Below are 20,198 nucleotides of genomic sequence, written 5' to 3' on the forward strand. Positions count from 1 at the left end.
TTCAAAGGATATGAATTCAAAGAGGAAAAGAGGAATGGGTGTATTCTTGGATATAACAATGAAGCTCCCATGTTTCTACCTCTTTTTAGATTAATACTTACAGGTGTAGTCTTTTCAAGACCTCTGGAGAAAACATGCCCAAGTACCCTTTTAAGATCTTACTCCAGGCTATCTAGTACTCTAAGGACAGAGGTTTAAACCCACTTCTACTGAAACCTCTGTAGGTCTTCTTGGTCATGATATGCTCACCTGTTCCACCTGAGGTGTGGAGATGAAAACTGATGTTATGATGTGATAAAGCACTTTAGAAAAAAATCAGTACAATTCTCTTTGATAAACTCAGGAAAAGTTTCTCCTTTATGTGAATGTTGGGAGGACATACACTAGGACCACAAAAAACCACAAGTTTTCCCAGCTTTAATAGCTTCTATTAATAATATTAATATTATTAAAATGTTGAGACCAATTTTTTAGACAAAAACAAAACAGTCTGGGGGTGCCTGGCCAGCTCAGCTGGTAGAGCCATGTGACTCTTGATCTCAGGGTCATGGGTTCAAGCCCCACGTGGGGCCTACTTTAGAACAAACACAAGAAAACAGGTTGTTTTATCAGCATTTCTTTGAAAACCCTTTTGCTCCTCTATGGAAATGAAATGTTTCTCCATTAAGGTATCAGAGATACCCTGCAAAAACTCAACCTACTGCTAGGCTTTCTCTCATTTCTTGGGCATTCTTTTATACAATGATGCATTAATAACCTCCAAATCTAAATACACCTTTAAACCATTAACTCAGTACACATCTATCCCTATTTCTACTCTTTCTCGAATCCATTTGCCAAAAACAAAAAATCCTAACTAAACAACCAACAATGCCTGTATCTAACCACATCCATCTTCAAGAAGGTATTACCTGTTAAAGCACCAAAGGTGCTTGAGAAGAAGCGTACCAAACAACTTTCAAACCAGGACTCTTTAAAACCTGAAGTAACAGAAACCACGATCATTTTGTCCTGTGTAAGAGATAGTACTTAGACTACACAAAATTAAATGAGTACTAAACTTTAAGATACTTTCACTAAACAAAATTAAACAGCTAGTAAAGGTTACATATGATTACAAACCAAGAGATTAACCTATGTTTATCACATCTGACTTGGACTTAACAAGATCATTATTTCATAAACATGTAAGGTCAATCATTAGTTAAGCCGAACAACTCCATACCGAGAGTATAATCATTTGCTTCCATTAAATTTAAAAAAAAGTACAACTCACTAAGATAAGAACAATTGTTCAAATTTTTATTTTGATGCACAGTATGAGAAATGAACTTTTAAATCAACAGAATTTTATGGAAAATGAAACAGCAAATAAATTAGACCCATGTTAAAACAGAAGGTCAGTTAAATGTCCAAACTTAAGGATGTAAGAGCCACAGATAAACTTCGATTCCACAGTCTTCTTTAAAAGGTCGAAGTCTTTCAAACACAACTCTGCCATGAACTAACTGGTCCAGAGCTCGACAGCAGATGGGAATGTTTAACAGGGGTGGTGATCAGGGACACGTTTCCTGTAAGTATTACAAAACAAACACTTAAGAAAACACAATGGTAAAATTGAAAAGCATGATTATAACCAAAGGTTTATATTAAATACAAACACAGCTGAAATCCTAATTTTATCAAAACCATGACAGCCAATTCTTTATAACAAAGATGTTTCTCTACTTCATTACTAACATCCCTCAATTATTACTGTATTAGTAAGAAGGCAGTACAAAATCTGCGGAATGTGAAGATCTGTAAGTATTTAGCAACTCTCAACTTCTCATCCAAACAACCTATTTAACAAACACATATTCTCCAGAAAAAGGTTAATTCCTCTTTTCAACTAATGTATTAGGGCATTTTACTACATCAGTCAAAGACAAAGACAGTTTACTCTTAATCAGAAGTTGTAAAATGACAAGGCTTTGGGGCCTCTAGAAGAAAATCTCTGGATCACTATTCTAAATGAATGAAAACGATGCCAGTAGATAGGCTAGTGACAGGGTCAGGTAACTCACTAAAGTATGTCGAAGGCGCCTTTCACATACATCTTAGACGTTAAACTTTTATTCTCTGGTGAGAAAATAACGAATCCCTCAAGGAGGCACGGCAGGGGTACTAGAGAACTTTTTTACTTAATGCCTATGTAGTAAGCACTGCTTCTAGCGTCAAGTACAGATCCAAAGAGACCGTATAAAGAGAACGATCTTCCAAACCTGGAAGCTTAAGGGAATATGATTAAGGATGCTGAAAGATATCAACACAGAAAAAGTTCTCCAGCAGCTGTCATGGGGCAACCAATCTGGAAAACGAGTCCCCTGGAGATTAAGTAGAAAAGTCCCAAAGAGTCCTTCAGGAAGGTTGATTTAAACACAATTACTCATGTTTCCTTACTATAAATTACGAAGTACGTCTACTAAACTCAATAGACACTTAAACCACTAAAACACGGATATCGGATCAAATGAGGTATTTTAGTGTATCAAATGTGGTTGAGGGTGCCAAGTCACTGCAAAGATTCCTGAGGGTGGGTGTGGTTATGTGATCTTGCCGCCAAACCAGGAAACTGTACAGACCTCGGTTTCCTTTTGGTATCCTTCTGCTTAAAGACAGGAGAAAACAGAACCACACTCAACCATCTTTGCTGGCACAGTTTCCAAGAAACTTTCTCTCAACTTCTCCTTCCCACACCAATGTTCCATTCCAAAATATGACCGTTCCTCATTACCCTACCCTACTACCAGGGGCAGAGAATCTTCAGATTTTTCAGCCCAGTCCTCCCTCCATTACACCACAGTAGGTACAAATACCACTCCCCTTTTCTCTCCACATCCAAATCACTGTTTTCTCCTCTTTCCTTCTAATAATAAGAGGACAGCTGCCATTTACAGAAGCAAGCCACTGAAATGGGTGCTACCGGATTTTGCACAAAGAAAGTCCTCATAACACAGTCCATTTAAGGTGCAATCTCCTGATAGTGCTCCTCCTTCCCTCCTGTTCCCAGGGACGAACTCCCCTGTGCTCCCCGTGCTTCATCGAAAACCAAGCCCTCCTCTCATTCTCCCATTCCTTCTCACAGCTACTCAGTGGGCTGCTCCCTCTTCCGCATCCATCATCCCCTACAAGATCGCTCCCACATACAGCACTGTTCACAGTGAGACCCACGTCCTCTAACTCCCATCCCACTTCTCTGCTTCCATTCACAAGAGACTCCCCGAGAAGGCAGTTTATACACACTTCCTCCGATTCTTCTGTTCCTGGTCTCTGTCGCACCTACTTCAGATTTTTGCCCCCTCCACTCCACAAAACTGCTTGTCAAGAATACCAACGGCCTCTGTTGCTAAATCCAATCTTTAAGGTCAATTTTCAGTTTTTATCTTACTTGACCTATTTGTATCACTGTGGCAGTTGATCACTCCCCATCCCTGAACACTTTTGTTTGGCTTCTGAGACACACATTCCCTGGGTTTTCCTCCTACCTCAGTGGCACCCACACCCCCAACCTTTAAAATTCAAGTATTATGGAAAATTTCAAATGTACAGAAAAGCAGAGATTATATACAGAATCCCCATGTATCCATCACCCAGTTTTAATCATTACCCTTTATCCATACACTTCATGTTCCTTTTTAGTGTCCTCTAGCAGTCGCTCCGAATCTTTCTAAACTTATTACTCGAATCTCAAGCAGCCAGTGCCTATGAAACCCCTTCCCTTCCTTACCTACATTCCCTCTCTTGGGGACACAACCAATCTCATGGCTTTAAATACCAAATGTAGGCTGACAACTCCTAAATTTACAATTACAGAGCAAGCTTCTCTGCTTCAGCTTCAATTACCTAACTGCTTTCTCAATGGAAAGCTTGAATGTCCAACTCTGACACCCCCACCCTCCTTCTCAAAGTCTTCTGCATCTGAGATAAGAGAAGCTCTTTTCTCCCAACAAAAACCTTGGATTATCATTCATTCCCTTTCCCCCCACAACTTATATCCAAACCATAATCAAATTCTGCTGGCTCTACCTTCAAAATCTTTTATCAACCCCTTCTCACCACCCTTACCCCTATCTCCTGGTGCAAGCAACCATAGTCTCCCATCCCCCAACATTTTAATAACTACTAGTAACAAAATTAAAATTATTAACTGAATCTTCAAAAGTTAAGATTTTTCTGGCTACTTAACTATTTTTTGTTTGAATGAGTTTCTGAAAGTTTGACATCTTAGAAAAAATGATGAGGGGCCTGGGTGGCACAGTCGGGTAAGTGTCTGACTCTTGCTTTCGGCTCAGGTCATGATCTCAGGGTTGTTAAGATCAAGCCTTGCATAGAGCTCCGAGCTCAGCAAGGAGTCTGCTAGAATTTCTCTCTCCCTCTGCCCCTCCCTGTGCTCATGCTCTCTAAAATAAATAAATAAATCTTAAAAAAAAAAAAAAGCCAAAACAAATGAACAAAAAACCTGCTGAAATAGGAACATGTAAGAACTCTGCACACTATGAGCTTAAGATTATTTATATAAAAAAAGTGTACCCACGACAGAAAATGACTGGAGTGGATTCAGCCTGGTAAAAAGACATTCGTTCTTACCCCCATTCAATCGGGTTCTTGACCTTTCCAAGCGTGGCTCTTCATGTGACCTTTCAATTCTGAAAGCTCCCCCGTGTCATCCATACCTCTCTCCCCCTCAGCTTTTGACTTAAATCTTAGAGTTGTGACTATGTATTTTAAATAATGTGCATAATACCTTCAGCTAGGCAGAAACGCCTTTTTCCATCAACTACAATTACCAAATACACGTAATTATCTATTTTTTGCTTCCTACAAAATGTTTGTTAAAGTGCTACGATACCTTGGTGCTGCTTTAATAATGTTGTCCACACGAAGAATCACCTCTGCTGCTTCGGCTGCACTCAAAAGAACTTGTCGCTTCACTTGGAAACTTTCTGTTATACCCAGTACTGCCATATCTCCAACGGTACCTTCCTTCATATCTGAAAAAAGAAAGTATTTACTAAATAAACAATGGTTTTAACAGTGAAATTATCGAAGTATCTCTAATGACTTGTAACAAATAAAATTAATCCTGTTATAAAAAATGAGATCACAAGACTCAACTACTCAATTTAGTTAGAGCATTCTCATCAGCCTAACACTCAAGGAAAGCATTTTAGAAAATTAAAAGGTCAACTACTCATCATCTGTATTAATGGAGGACAATTAGCTCAGGTAATGGAAAGTGTACACAGAATACTCAATCACCTATCTTTATTACATACATATGTGTGTGTGTGTAGTGTGTATGTGTACATACGTATATAAAATCACTACAGAAAATGTGTTCATCACTAATTACCAGGGATTCTTAAGAACTGGAAGAGAATTCAAAAGTCATCTACTTTTCCTCTTGTGAGAATCCTACTTCACTTTCTGACAGATCATTATTCATTAGCTCTCTCTTCTCTAGTGACACAATTATCTACCCTCTGTAACTATTCCTGCAATGTCCTGGACAGTTCATTGGGAAATTTTTCAATCTGAATTAAATCTATCCTTCTGGCCACTTATCTATGTAAAGATCTGCACTCAAGAGTATCTTATATCTGTGAGATTAGGATGTAATATTGATATTCTATAAAAATTTTAATAAAGTTTGTACTTATTTCAGAATATTAGTACTATTTATATATTTAAATCCTTCAGTCACCACATTGTAACTAAGTACAAGCCTTCTAACTATAGTTTCATACCCCTTATGGAAGAACAGTTCTGATAATTTTGAAAATATGAAGTTACATTCTCCTAGGATATACAATGGTTACTGAGGCAAGCACCACAGAAATCTTCTCTATGCTTTTAAGAATTCATCTTTAAAAAAAGAAAGAATTTGGTAAAGAATTACTCTTAATCACTTCATGATTCCAATCGCTTTCTTACCCAGTCCAGCAGTTGTATTGCCTTCACTATGGGCAGCTCGGAGCTGCGCCACCAGATCTGCACTGTCATAGCCTGCGTTATCAGCTATGATGGTTGGCAACTGGAACGTGAAAAAGACAAATGGTAAGTATTCTCCTATAAGAAAGTTGACTCAGTCCTAACTAGGACAGCTTTTTATAATTACGCCTTTAGAAACAATGTAAAATTGTTCCTTTTAATTACTGCTCATAAAAAAGATATGCTCCAGAATCAAATTTAAGTGGTGTGAACCAGCTCTTTTTCTTAAAGCCAAAAATTAGCAAACATGTCCGAGAGAGAAAAACGTATGCATTTAAAAAACCATCAATACTCACAAAATGTGTAAGTTCACATGTCTTTATCAACTTACCATTCTCAGGGCTTTAGCGTAAGACTCCATTGCAACAGCTTCTTTGCCTGGTGTTCTACTGGCAAGCTGTGTCACAGCATGAGCCATCAGCATCTCAGAACAGCCTGCAGATGAAAACGAAATTCCAATAAAATATGTTATCTCCCAACACAATGAATTACTGATTTCCCTTAGGACACATCAAACATTTTAAAATTAATTGCAAAAGCATTATATATAAACTTTCTAAAAATCATTAAAGCCAAAACCATTACTATACTTTAATAAAACATGTTCAATATTTTGAAAACGTTTACCTCCTCCATAAACTGTTCTAGTATCTTTCACAGTTTGGGCAAGAACACAAAGAGCATCATGCAAAGATCTTTCTGCTTCATCTAAAATCTGTTGAGTGGCACCACGAAGAACGATGGTACAAGCTTCACCTAAAGTTAAAAAATAATATTCTTAGGTCACAGTGAATACAAAAAATAAGAGTTTCCTTTCTATGATTTATGTAGATATCGGTTATGATTATCTGGTTTTAAAAGCTAACATGTCCTCTGCTGTTATACATTCTTTCTGCTAATTATCCATGTTCACAATAGTTCTAAGTTATCTAAAAATCACGTTGAATATACACTGTTCAGAAAGGCAAGGTGTTAACCTGGGTTTGACCTCAAGAGACTGAAATTAACCTGCATCCCATGCTTCTCACGAATTAAGACACATCATATTCTAGTAAATACAGTAACTATTTCTTTCAACTTCAACAGAGCCTATCAAAGATTTAGGAACCTAAAACAGGATCTGCATAATCACTCACCAAGAGCTACGCCAGAAAAGTGGATGAGTTTATCTTCTCCAATCATGACTTCCTCAATAAGCTTGCAACTTCCAAGCTTCACTAGCTCTGGGTGGTCAAAGGTAGAGGCAATTTCACCACCTATGAACATAAACATGTTAATTAAATGTACAACATGTTTAAAATTTGTTTTCTAACAAGAACTAAGGAACAGAGAACATTAAGTTGACTGCTTACTATACACCAAGCACTCTGAAGCACTTCACATAAACTAATCTTTACAACAACCCTCATGAGAGAGGTTGTTGCTATCTGATACAGAAATAATAAAACTGAGGCAAAGAGATACTCTGTTTCTTATTCAAGGTTACATAGCTCAAACAAATATAGGGTGAAGCTGAGATTCAAATCCAAGTAGTCTTACACTTATATGTGCACACTGTGTAATACTATTTCTCAAAAGTTAAATTGGGACTTTTAACATTTACTTTTAAGTCTGAATTTAAATCCCAGATTCTCTTTTGAACCTAGTCTACAAGACCAGTACCCTTATGATCCAATTTCCCAAAACATGAGAAGTATTTGACTAGTTCTATGTCAACAGATGTAGACATTAGAAACTGCTTACAGGAGCACATGATACCTGCTAATCATCATGATAACTGAAGTCTCAGAAAGTCCCTATAAGGCCTAGAAAAAGGGGAAATGTATACTGAGAATTTCCCAGAGCAGACCTAATGAGGTGTCAAAAAAGTAAATTTATTTTGGGGCACTTGGGTGCCTCAGTCTGTTAAGCATCCGACTCTCGGTTTTGGCTCAGGTCATGATCTCAGGGTCGTGGGATCCAGTGGTGCATCAGGCTGGCACTCAGCGTGGAGTCGTCTTGACCCTCTCCCTCCCCCTCTGCAGCTCCTCCCATGCACCCTCTCTCAAATAAATAAAATCTTTTAAAACATAAAGCAAATTTATTTTATTCTTGTGTCTTATTTCTATTCCTATTTTCCCTACATCTTCCACGGTGTAAACTGAAAGGTTCAGCTATTTCCTTCCCTAGTTCTTATTTGCAAAAGTTCAGTTTCCATTTTAAAAGCCTTTTGTCTAATTTTTTACTCTCCTCTAATGAAGTAGATTCCCTCTACCATCATCAACCAACCCCTCTTTTCCTACTCCTTACTGCTAAGTCTGAATAATCAATACTTTATATCTGCTTTACAGAAAATTTATTAGAAGTACTCTTGTCTTCCCAACTCTACTGATTTATGCTCATCTGTATAGCTGAAGTTTTTTTTGACTTTTGATTGTCCTGAGACTGCTTTGTGTTCTAGATGTGACGCACAACAGATATTTGGGACCCCATACCCCCCAAATGAGACTAATTTCACTTAGGAGAATTTTCACTTATCCTAAATTCACTCACTTATCTACATTTGCCGACAAAATATTTCCAGACATTTACAAGAACAAATTTCACACATCTTGACAACACATAAGTTAAGGATGGAAGGCACCATGGGGTCAACTTTGCAGTGGGTTGTGCTTGGTGCAATGAATTTTCTTCTGAGTGTATGTGGCAATTTCATGTATCAAGTCCTTATGGTATCAACTTATCCCACGAAGGTGCTATCATTCACATTTATTTCTTATGTCATATCTTTAATTTTGTTGCCTTGAAGGAGGAATTACACCATAAATTTTATCACCTTAAGCATCAAGTATGTAATGGCTCTTAAAGAACTTTATTTAAAATAAGGAAACCCACTTCAAAGTAATTAATGAAAGAAAAATGTCTCTTTTTAGGTCAGAAGACTACGCTTCTCAAAATATTAAAAGTGGATTAAGAAGTTCTAAGATGAAACCAATTCTACCCCCTTTACATTAGTATACTTTTATTTCTAATACCCATGGCACTTGAAAACTGAATTCAACATTCCTAGTGGCTTTTATCTCAAACCCCTCTCCTTAATTCTCATTGCAAGATCTCAAACCAACTTCCCAACCCATTCATTCATTTTCAAAGGCCTGAAAATTAGAGGATAAAGGCTGCAAAACTTAGTCTTTCAAGGGCTACTTAGCAGTTACTTTGAAAACTATTACTACAATAAAAAGTCAACAAGCTGCATGCTATGTCATTTTGATGTAGACATTACCTTAATTATAAACACATTTTTATTCCACACAACTGGGATTATGAAACTCATAGCTCTATTAAAGGGTATTATAGTATACTAACTTTTCATTATTCATTGCTGGATTGTTTCACACTTATTTCAACATTACTTCAATTTTTTAAAAAGATTTACTTGGGGGAGAGAGACAGAGTGTGCACACGAGCACAAGCACACAAGCAGGAGTGGCAGGTAGAGGGTAGAGGGAGAAGCAGGCACCCTGCTGAGCAGAGAGCTGGATGTGGGGCTCAATCCCAGGACTCAGGTTCATGACCTGACCTAAAGGCAGATGCTTAATCGACTGAGCCACCCAGGCGCCCCATTACTTCCACAAATTTTAAAAAATAAACAAAACATTTAAGCACTTGACCCACTCTCTGACATATAGTTAAGTGTTCAACAAAGGTTACCATCATAACTTACTACCACAAAGGGCACAAAGCATTCGACTACTCAGCACTAGAAATAAACAAATGAGGGGTGCCTGGGTGGCTCAGTCGGTTAAACATCTGCTTTTGGCTCAGGTCATGATGTCAGGATCCTGGGATCAAGCCCTGTGTCAGGTTCCCTGCTCAGTGGGGAGTCTGCTTCTGCTACTCCCTACCCCCATGCTAATAAATAAAATCTTTAAAAAAGAAGAAAGAAATGAATAAACTAGATAAAACTAAAAGAGTCCTTTTTTAAGCTTTAGTTTCTTCAGACAAGGGGTAGAACGTTAGTCCTGTGGGTTTGTGAGAAAAGATGTAATATCTTTAAAACAATGTAACAAAAAGGTATTTATAACCCATGGCAAACATGGCAGATAATTTGGTATCCAAGGATGTTAAACCTATACAATCCGATTTCAGAATATTTATGTTCTAAGCCCCTTAAAAGTATTTCTTTGTATTCTCAGAAGTTACATATCTAACATTCAATAAATCCAAGAGTGATTAGTGTTAGAAATTAATGCCTTTTTCGCCATACCTGTGACAAGAGCTAGGCGTTCCACACCTGCAAAATCTGCATGTTCAATCGCCATAACACCAGCAGCGCCAAAGAGCTGTTCAGGATAATTATAAATTAACTGCCTATAAATAAAATAAAAATGTTGTTCAAAATGGTTATTTCCCAAGTCTAAAATACATCAGACTAAAAAACATGGAACCATTTTTACCAAAATACAAATTAGAAATACCATATACAGTAATTCATAAATTACACAACGTAGGGCATCCATGCTAGCAATGCAAACAGGTCATTTTTTATATTGCTATTGATAGGATAAACTGAATCATAATTCTGAACAGCAATGCACCAGAAATGCATGAAAAACTGTATCAATGTTCACATGCTTTAATTCCACTCCTGAGGCTCTACAGCAAGAAAATGAATTCGGATGTTAAAAATCTTTAATGAAGGTATGTATAAAAATTTTTACAGAGAACAGCAAAACCTGCCAATGACTTCAATGTCCACTAAGAGTGTTTGTGTAAATCACAATTTACCAATTATGAAAACTAATTTTAAGTAAGAATTTATACTGTTAGGTTTAAAAAAAAAAAGGCAAGTTACAAAAGTTTATAGCATGTGTTCCCAGCTAAGTGAAAAACTGAAACTTGGAACACCACACACACATACATACGCAAGTCGGCTTCATGAAAGAATAAATTTCAGGAAAGTTAAACCTCAGATTCTGTTTCTTCTTTATACTTTTCTATTTTCCAAAATTAGCAGAAGTTATTTTTTAGTAGGAGTAAAAAGGACATGTTTAAAAGTTTGGAACTTTAAAAAGGGCCAAGTATTTTTTTAAATTCAGTATAAGGGACCCCAGGATCGCTCAGTTAAGCCTCCAACTCTTGATTTCAGCTCAGGTCATGATCTCAGGATCGTGGGATCAAGCCCCATATTGGGCTCTGCACTGGGCATGCAGCCTGCTTAGGATCCTTTCTCCCCCTTTGCCCCTCCCCACAAATATTTGATTTTTCATCAAATATTAACTGTCTGTCAAAATATTTTCACCATTTAAAAAACCCAAAACATCTAAGGGAAAATTGGACACAAAGGCCCTGAGGTGGGAATGAGCAAACAGTTCAAAGCAGTGGGTTCAGGCCCCCTGATCCTGGAGGGGAATAGTGGACTTCTTGCCAAAACTTCAGCCTGAGCTTCTGGAGCAAAAGGGGGACACGGTGAGTACGAGACTCCTCTGCTACCCACTCTAGACCCTGCTATGAGGTGGCACGCACTGGCCAGACAGCAATGGAAGAAAGCTGTGAGCCCAGAGTGTCTGCCACCTGGACACTGATTCCATGTTTATGCTGCCTCATGCCACTGGCGTGGGTAAGATTCATGACTTTTTATAGAGCCTTTCCTAGTTTTACTGAAAAAATTTTTCCACTGCCTTTGAAAAAAGATACCATAAACACTTTAGATACTAACAATTAAGAATACATGGGAAAAGTTTACCCATACTTTTCCATACAGATTAAAGCCCTAAAACTGTTACTTTTCATCTCTTCATTCTTTTTTATTCCATTGCTACTAGCTTTTTACTACTTCAAAGTCCCATCGTTTATTATGAAACTGAAGCTCTCCACCAAATACATGTACATTATAGGCCAAAACTAAAATGTAACTGCAGATCAGAGAACTGTTGTGACTATAAAAAGGTTTATTAGTAAAGTATACTAACATAAAACATCACTAAAATTGTGATGCCAATGCCCTGCTGTGAAATTCTAACTGTATTTGGAAAAAACACCAGTTCCTAAACAAGTCACTAATTCAATATGAAGTATTTGCATATGTCTTTGTAGACAAATATCATTAGATTATTACAAATATTGTTAGCAAAAGCACATACACACCTGTTAATAAAGCAGTTTATCCCATGCTTAAGAATACGTTCAACTTTCTCCTTCATTTTTTCCTTTTCAGCATGTTCTATTTCGGCAACCTTTGCTGTAGAATCAACTCTTACCCTGGAACCAAATATCTAAAACAAAGGAAAGCATAAAAATAGCATCGCTTTCATTACTCGAGTCCCACAGCATATTTTTATGAAAATAAGCTAAAATTACATATTTGAATATATTCATATATATTCTAGGTTTTTTTAGTGCAACTGAATTAGAATTCCAAGAAATGTAGTTAACATACCTTTATTTTGTCTGTATCCATACCAGTATTTGCAATGAGAATTTTAGCGTTTTCAATTCTCTTTGGTTGGTTTACTCCAATTTTTTTATCCAACAGAAAACCTACAACACAGAGTATTGTAGTAAATACTTCAAAGCTATACTGATAAATCTTTACGTCTGCTTTATCTTTCAAAGAATGCATTTAAGTCCAATTCACGAAGCTACTAGAACTTAGAAAGCATTCCACTAAAGCAAGTGATCATAAAAATCAATTTAGCAGTGGAAATGTAAGGGCACAACACAAATCTTAAAAGTTTCAAAATACTGTGTTTATTCTTGTTTCACATATATACAAAATATGCAGGTGTGGATTATAATATAAAGCTAGTAAGTCCACTTTCATTAGCTTAAAACCAACACAACAGAAAAACTGTGACGATTCAGGAAAACAAGGTATTGCTAGAGATTACTGAATTTTTTAAAGAACTGAGACTGGTGATAAAATGAAAAAAAAACAAAAACCAAAAAAACAAAAAAAAAACCCCACACAAAAAACCACGTATAATGGAGTCAGATAAACCTAACCCGCATCACGCCCATGCTGCTTACAGGCTATGCGTACAACCTTGGACAAATTAACCTCAGCTACTCATCTGTAAAACAAGAGTTATCACCACTGGCACAGCGCTAGTTTCCAGCCAATGGGCCTGTGATTTGGAACTCTCTCTCCAGGTTTCTTTTAGATGCACGTATAACTTTTACCTTTTTAAGACATGATCATCTTGGGTTTTCTGCCCTATTCAGATGAATTAGGTTCATCATGAGGAATAAATAAGATTTTAAGTAAAATTCCCATTAGTATGCTTGCACAGAACATTCAAGAATGGTAGCTATCCTTCTTTTCATTATCTTTCCCTACCACTAGCCCCTATTAGAAATGCTACACAGTCCTTGCATATAAAATCAACAAAGAATATTTTTAGAATTGTTACTCCTTTGAAATAGACACAAATGGGGCGCCTGGGTGGTTCAGTATGTCTTTAGCTCAGGTCATGATCTAGGGGTCCTGGGATCGAGCCCCACATCAGTGGGGAGTCTGCTTCTCCCTCTTCATCTGCCCCTTCCCCCTGCTTGTGCTCCTCCTCCTCTCTTCTCTCAAATAAATAAATCTTACCAAAAAAAAAAAAAAACCACGACTACAGCAAAACCTGGAGTACAATCACTGGTAAAGCACAACTTGTTCCTATTTCTCCTCTATAGAAGAGAATGCTTACACATTCCGCACCATAAGACATTCTGTAAATACAATGTAGATGTTTTGAAAAGTTCATACTCTTAAGAACAAAACACACTATTACTAAGGAAATAGCAGTTGCTAAGACTTACTACTTTTTAAGAACACCAAGAACTATGGGGCGACTGGGTGGCGCAGTCATTAAGCATCTGCCTTTGGCTCAGGGTATGATCCCAGCTTTCTGGGATCGAGCCCCACATCAGGCTCCTCTGCTGGGAGCCTGCTTCTTCCTCTCCCACTCCCCCTGCTTGTGTTCCCTCTCTCGCTGGCTGTCTCTATCAAATAAATAAATAAAATCTTTAAAAAAAAAAAAAAAAGAACACCAAGAACTATGACCTCAACACCAACCAATTAAATATAACTTACAAACACTCTTCCTAGAAAAAGTGCCATTTGAGAATAGCTGACTTTCACTAAAACTACAATTTCTCTTTATTAGAGATTGCAAGAACTTCAAGGTATAAAATAAAACCTAGAGATTATCAAAGAAATGCTGGGATAGTGTGAAATGAAGCATACAGTAAGTATAATGAATGGATTAAAAAGACAAAAATGGTTGTAATATGATTTGTATTCTTAAAGACAAATTTTCTGGCTTTGTAAAGTGTCAAGTCCTGACCAGCTAAAAAATAGGATTCACTATTTAACCCTCAACATCTGATCAAAGCTTGTTTTCCCATATTCAACATATACATACCTTCATCTAAATAGGAATCTGCCAGACTTCCGCCTAGCTTCTTGATGACGTGAATTGCCTCCAGATTACCAGAGCCCTTCAGTCTGAGAACAGCTTCTACAGCTAACTGAGTGAAGTGGTCTTTGTGATGAGTAAGTAGTTTTGAGGATAATGTTGTTCCCGCAATGTTCATTAAATCTTGACGGAATTTAACTTCGTCAGAACTAGAAGAAAAAAAAGACTCATGCCAGTTTTTAAAATGCTTCTTCAAAGACATCAATCCTATTTTTCTTTTCAAAATTTATCCAAATACTTGTCAACAGATAATTTCACCGTAGCTGGGGCTCTCAGCCACAGCAAAAGAATTAAAGTTCACCACTAATCAAGAAATGCAAAATTAAAGGATACTATTTTCCTCACCAATCTGGCAAAACATCCAAAAAGAAACACAAGTAAACAAAAGAATACCAAGTGCTTCAAGAACATGGATAAAAAGGAATTGCTATACAGATATTAGGAGTGAAAATTAATAAAGGTTTTCTAGAGGATTACTTTTAAATAAAAATGCATTAAAATATACATATACATTTGGACCCAACAATTATACTTCTTGAAACATTTTTCTAAGTAAGAAGTTTGTCACAACTATTATTACAAATCTAACTTATCAAAACAGATCTCTAACTATACATAGGTAAATTACACTACAAATAACCAAATGCATACCCTCTACTAACTATTGCAGAAAATATCAACACCCAGAAATATGCTTATTAATCAACTAAGTTAGAATGACTACACAATGATTCTATTTGCTTTTTTTCCTGGGATTTTTACATGCGAAAAACTGGAAACCCAACTGCATCTGGAGTGTAATGTGGGGGTTTGTTTTGTTATCCGGGCAGGATAAGGCAATAGGGTCATGTTTGTGTATGCTTTTCACTGTTTTCCAGACTTCCTGCATTGAACGTATTTTGAAAAGAATGTTAAATGTTTAAAACACTATTATTTTGGTATACCAACCCATGATCAACTGCAGAATTCAACAGAGCCTGTCTTGCCGCCTTTGTGGCTTCTCTCCAACCCGCAATGATGGTCTGTGGGTGAATCTTTTTTGCAATCAAAGATTCTGCTTCCTATTAATAAATAGTGGAAAACATTCACCAATAAAAAACACATAAAAAGGATCTAATTCTGATACAAGAGCAAAAAAACAAAAAAAAATGAGGTTAAGGTTGCTCAGATACTCTTACCCTTAATAATTCTGCAGCTAAGACAGTAACAGAAGTAGTGCCATCACCAACTTCATCATCTTGAACCCTTGACATATCTAGAAAGAAGCTAGTTAGTAACTCATTTATATTTGATATAAATGCATTTTAAATTACTTCTCCACAGCTTACCTAATTCTCTAAATATATCCACTACCAACCTGAATCTCACTTATCTATGTTTCCTCACCTGACAAACTCTCTGGAACTTCTCATCTGAAATGTTTTATTATTAATAATTGCATGGCACTCCAGAAGCTTATAGTTTAATAATGATAATGATTAAAAAGGACATTAATTGAAAGTAGTCCACAAAGCTTATTTAAAAATGTGTTTCAAAATGTTAATGAAACCTTATTATTTTCAGACTCACCAACTAAAACTTTAGCTGCTGGATTGTCCACACCGATGTTTTTTAGAATAGTTGCACCATCATTGGTTACCATAAGAGAGGCATCTCGTCCACTGCTTAACAGAATTTTATCCTAAAAGGAATATATTTGATTTAAGTTAGGATATAAATACATCTGGAAGAATGCATGGGTCAAACCATACTCTCATATACTGCTAATGTGTAAATACTCTGGATAGCAATTTGGCAGTATCCATCCAGATTTTTTCAGTGCATATACTCCATAAGCAAACCCTGTTGTCTGCCCCAAAAACAGGGAATAGGGAGACATTAACAAGGTTGTTTCAGCACTGTAATAGAGAAAACAGTGGAAACAAAGTGTCCATCAATTCGGTAATAAATATAAAATATAAGTATCTACACTGAAAGGGATTTTAAAAAGCAACCCTCAGAAAGAATACACACAAATAATTACAATAAAAACAAAATATATATAACAAAACACATAATACATAAAATGCACATAAATCTACATAAAAACAAATACTGGGAAGACTTACATCCAAATATAACTACGGTTGTCACTAGGGAAGGGATTGAGGATGGTGATCCAGGAGGGCTTTAGCTGTAGGAGTACTGTTTTGATTTTTAGAAAGGAGGACATATCCAGGTCTTACATATACAAGAGTTAACTTTCAAAGCTTAAAAAGCATCCCAGAAGAGTGAGCTAACTACATTCCCAACAACGGCTCTAAAGCAATATCAAAACATAAAGATTCCTTGTTTTTCTTACCATGCCCTTAGGTCCTAGTGTGCTCTTTACCAAGTCTCCAATAGCGATGGCACCAATAAAAGAAGACTGGAATAAAAATCAGAAATTAAAAGTAAAAATCAGTTTTACAGTCTTAAAATTCCTAAAGTACAACTGGATCTTTAAAAGAATGGGAGAACAAGGCTTACCAGCCGAGCAGTCTCTGCTCTCTCTTCATCAGCTCCAGCCTTGAAGATATTAACAGGTGCGAGGGAAAGGGACGCCTACAATAGAAAACAGTGATCAGTCTGAATACCAATATTTAACACGTATACCTAGATGCATTCCGCCAGAAATACATGTACATATTTAAGAGAAAATTAATTTACAGCATAGCGTACTTTTTCAAACAAATGATCTCCATCACCGGAGCGGTCATTTACTTAGGGGGAGTGAGGGACTTACACAACCTGTGTAGGGGAGTTTGCCTTTGGGGTCTACAAGTGGTCTACGAGTAAAAATTATACACCAAAAAGAATAGCTGTTAAATATGACAAGACTTAAGATGACTCTAAGGATAAGGCAGGCAAGGGTTGCAGGCCACTCGCGCAACAACCGTCAAGGCGGACTAGGCAACGCGGCCGAATCGCCTCCATCTTCACCCTCCACCCCTTCCAGCCCCGCTGCTCCAGGCTCCGCCCCCAGGCGGAGGGCGGGGCCTGTCGCACCGACCCGCCCGGGGCACTAGAAATTTCTTCGCTCGGGTTGACCCCCGGGCCTCGGGTTCTGAGACTATGGAGAGGCCGAGTTAGCACCAGACGCTGGCATGGAGGCCCTAACCTCCCGGTTAAGTATGGAGGGCTTCGCCGGCGGGCCCGGCTCAGGCCGCACGCCGCGCCCCGTGCCATGTGCTGCGGTCTCTGGGGACAGACATGAGGAGACCGCGGCCATGGGAAGACAGAAGGGGCAGCGGGCGGCAGGGCGCGGCAGGGCGCGGCGGGACGCGACAGGGTTTGGGCAGGGTCGACGGGGCCGGACTCACCATGGTTCCGACGAGTTCGGCACACAAGCTAATCCCTCAGCTCACGCCCGGGACCAGAGGGAAGAGAAGCCGGAAATGACGGCACACGCTCTACTGCAGGGGGCGGAGCCCCGGCAGGCGCGCAGCTCCGGCCTGGCACCGCCCTCTGGGGAAGGGAGGGGGTGCCAGTTTTGAGTGCAGGAGCGCGGTCAGAAATGCAGCTCGTCATACTGAGGGGCGGGGCTTTGACTCGCGCTCCGCCCTCTGCGGCACCACCGGCTCGGGACCAGGGAGGGAAGGATCTGACGTGTTGGGTGGAGCCGGGCAAACTGGGAATGGAACCCCCGAAGAACAAAAGGGACGCCGCGATGCGGGCGTTGCTATAGCAACGGAGTTCCTACTCGCATGTTTAATTTTTCTTAAATTTAATCTTTAAAAATGTGCCTTAAAATACCACATAATACACAGCTTAAAGTGTTACATACTAATAACGAAAAACAATTCACCAACCTCAGCACTTCCTTCCCCAGAAGCAAGCACATTCAGCTTTTTCAGTTTGTGTGGGAGTGTTGGGGTTACCATTTTATTATTAAATATCTTTATTGCTATTTTAATTTTAAACGTTATTTATTGAGTTACGAGGAAGACTTACATTCCTTTCGTTGAATTTTAAAAAGCTGTTTTAGATTGGACGTTGACTGTCCAGGATAAAGTCTTGTGAACTCTGATGGAGACATTTTATCTTTGCCCTGTTTGCTCATTTTCACGTCTCACATTTCACTCGTTCTTTTCCCCTCCACTAGTAGAGATGACTAATATATTTTTACATAGTGTGTTGATAGAGACCAAGATTGATTCCAAATATTTCAGTTTATTAAAACAATTTTCTACTTAACTCTTTAAGTTGTCCGCATAGGACAGTTAAAGTGTTTGTGCTTTAAAAAAATCTATTAGTTTTCTATCATCTACTGATACTTTTCTCTCCCTTTTTGAGTAATTGATCACGTAGCAAGTGCTTGGACTTACCAGCAATTGTTATTAACATTGGAAGATGTTTTCAATTTTTAATTGTTTTTACCCTTCAGATATACTTTAAGAGGGTTACTTTACCTCAGGGGTTGACAAACTATGGGGAGGGAACCAAATCCAACCTCCCACCTATTTTTTTATGGCTAGAGAGTTAAGAATGTGTTTTACATTTTTTAATGATTGGGGCAAAAAAAGGCAGCTATTTCGTGATACATTAAAATAATATGGAATTTGTATTTTGGTGTCCATAAAGCTCAGTTGGAACATAAGCATACCCATTTTGTTTAATATATATATTTTTAAAGTTTGTTTTTTGTTTTTTTTTTTTTAGTAATCTCTACACCCAATGTGGGGCTTGAACTCATGAGCCTGAGATTAGGCATCACATGCTCTTCCAACTGAGCCAGCCGGCTGCTCCTACCCATTCATTTTTATACTGTGCAGTGTGATACAGAATTATACAGTAGCAGAGTGGTTGTGACAGTCTAGCCCATAAAGCTTAAAATAGTTATTATCTGATCCTTTACAGAAAAAATTTGCTGACCCTGGTTTACACTATTCTCAAGGTCCATCATGAAAAGGGGTGTTCAGATTGGACAAATCATTATTTTAAATCTACCAAGATTTTGAAAACTTGCTCTTCTTGCAGGAAATGCACTTTAATGGGTAGATCCCAAATCACATACTGGAATGAGAAGAGTCACAATGAGCAGCACAGATGCCTGCACAATATTAAAAAGGGCTATTTTCATTGTGGGCCAAATCACTTACCTGGAAACATTATCTCCTCCGGCAAGCCTGAGACTTACCTAAGATTGAGACCCTGGGTGATGGAGAAACCAATCAATGCCCCCTCCCTTCTTGGCTTTAGTGAAGTTGGAAGATAGCCAGGGGCATTTGGATGGGGACTGGGAGGCAGGCCTTGCCACCTGTGGAGCTAGGCCAGAAACACCCAGCAGACCCCCTATTTGGGGACTCAGCAATTTGTTCTTTCCCCTTTGCATGTGTTTGTGACTCTTCCTTTCCTACTTCCTTTGGTGTCACCCTTGTACCCAAGGGGTTAAACGCTCAGCGTCTGTTGTCTGTTATCAGGCTGCACAGGTTTGGATTTCAGCTCTTCTATTTATTAGCTTTGTAACTTTGGATGGGTTCCATAGTCTGCCCACCCTGATCTACAGCAATGGGAGAAATAACAGGATTTGTTGCTTTAAACCACTATGTTTTAGGGTGGTTTGTTGCACAATAACTAACCTAAATACTCTTTCAACAATGCCTTTGAAAAGGCATTTATCCAGTTTTGCTTCCATTTTTATAAGAGCCTAACTCAGCCTCCCTGCTTCATTAAAATGTCACATCCTCCAGTGTTCCTCCA

General features: G+C 38.1%; 1 protein-coding gene across 1 annotated transcript; it reads right to left on the minus strand.

Annotated features, from left to right (window-relative positions):
* Positions 1-1,281: 1,281 nt before the first annotated feature.
* On the minus strand, positions 1,282-17,966 carry CCT2 (chaperonin containing TCP1 subunit 2). The gene is made up of 16 exons (XM_045789600.2): positions 17,819-17,966; positions 16,986-17,060; positions 16,819-16,884; positions 16,047-16,158; positions 15,656-15,732; positions 15,426-15,538; positions 14,424-14,626; positions 12,452-12,552; positions 12,160-12,287; positions 10,280-10,383; positions 7,170-7,289; positions 6,661-6,789; positions 6,365-6,468; positions 5,977-6,076; positions 4,892-5,033; positions 1,282-1,571 (listed from the first exon to the last, which is right to left on the minus strand). The coding sequence occupies exons 1-16, from the start codon at positions 17,819-17,821 to the stop codon at positions 1,541-1,543; spliced, it is 1,608 nt and encodes a 535-aa protein (XP_045645556.1). The 5' UTR covers positions 17,822-17,966; the 3' UTR covers positions 1,282-1,540.
* Positions 17,967-20,198: the final 2,232 nt, after the last annotated feature.

Source organism: Ursus americanus, chromosome 17 (genome assembly GCF_024610735.1).
Source record: "Ursus americanus isolate L20-20 chromosome 17, mUrsAme1.1.p, whole genome shotgun sequence".
In the NCBI taxonomy this organism is placed as follows: domain Eukaryota; kingdom Metazoa; phylum Chordata; class Mammalia; order Carnivora; family Ursidae; genus Ursus; species Ursus americanus.

Coding starts and splice junctions, on each gene's coding strand:
- CCT2 (XM_045789600.2), bottom strand. Junction 14,627..15,425: donor AATTCTGCAGTTGATCATGG/GTTGGTATACCA, acceptor TTTTTCTTCTAG/TTCTGACGAAGTTAAATTCC. Junction 12,288..12,451: donor TGGATACAGACAAAATAAAG/GTATGTTAACTA, acceptor CCTTTGTTTTAG/ATATTTGGTTCCAGGGTAAG.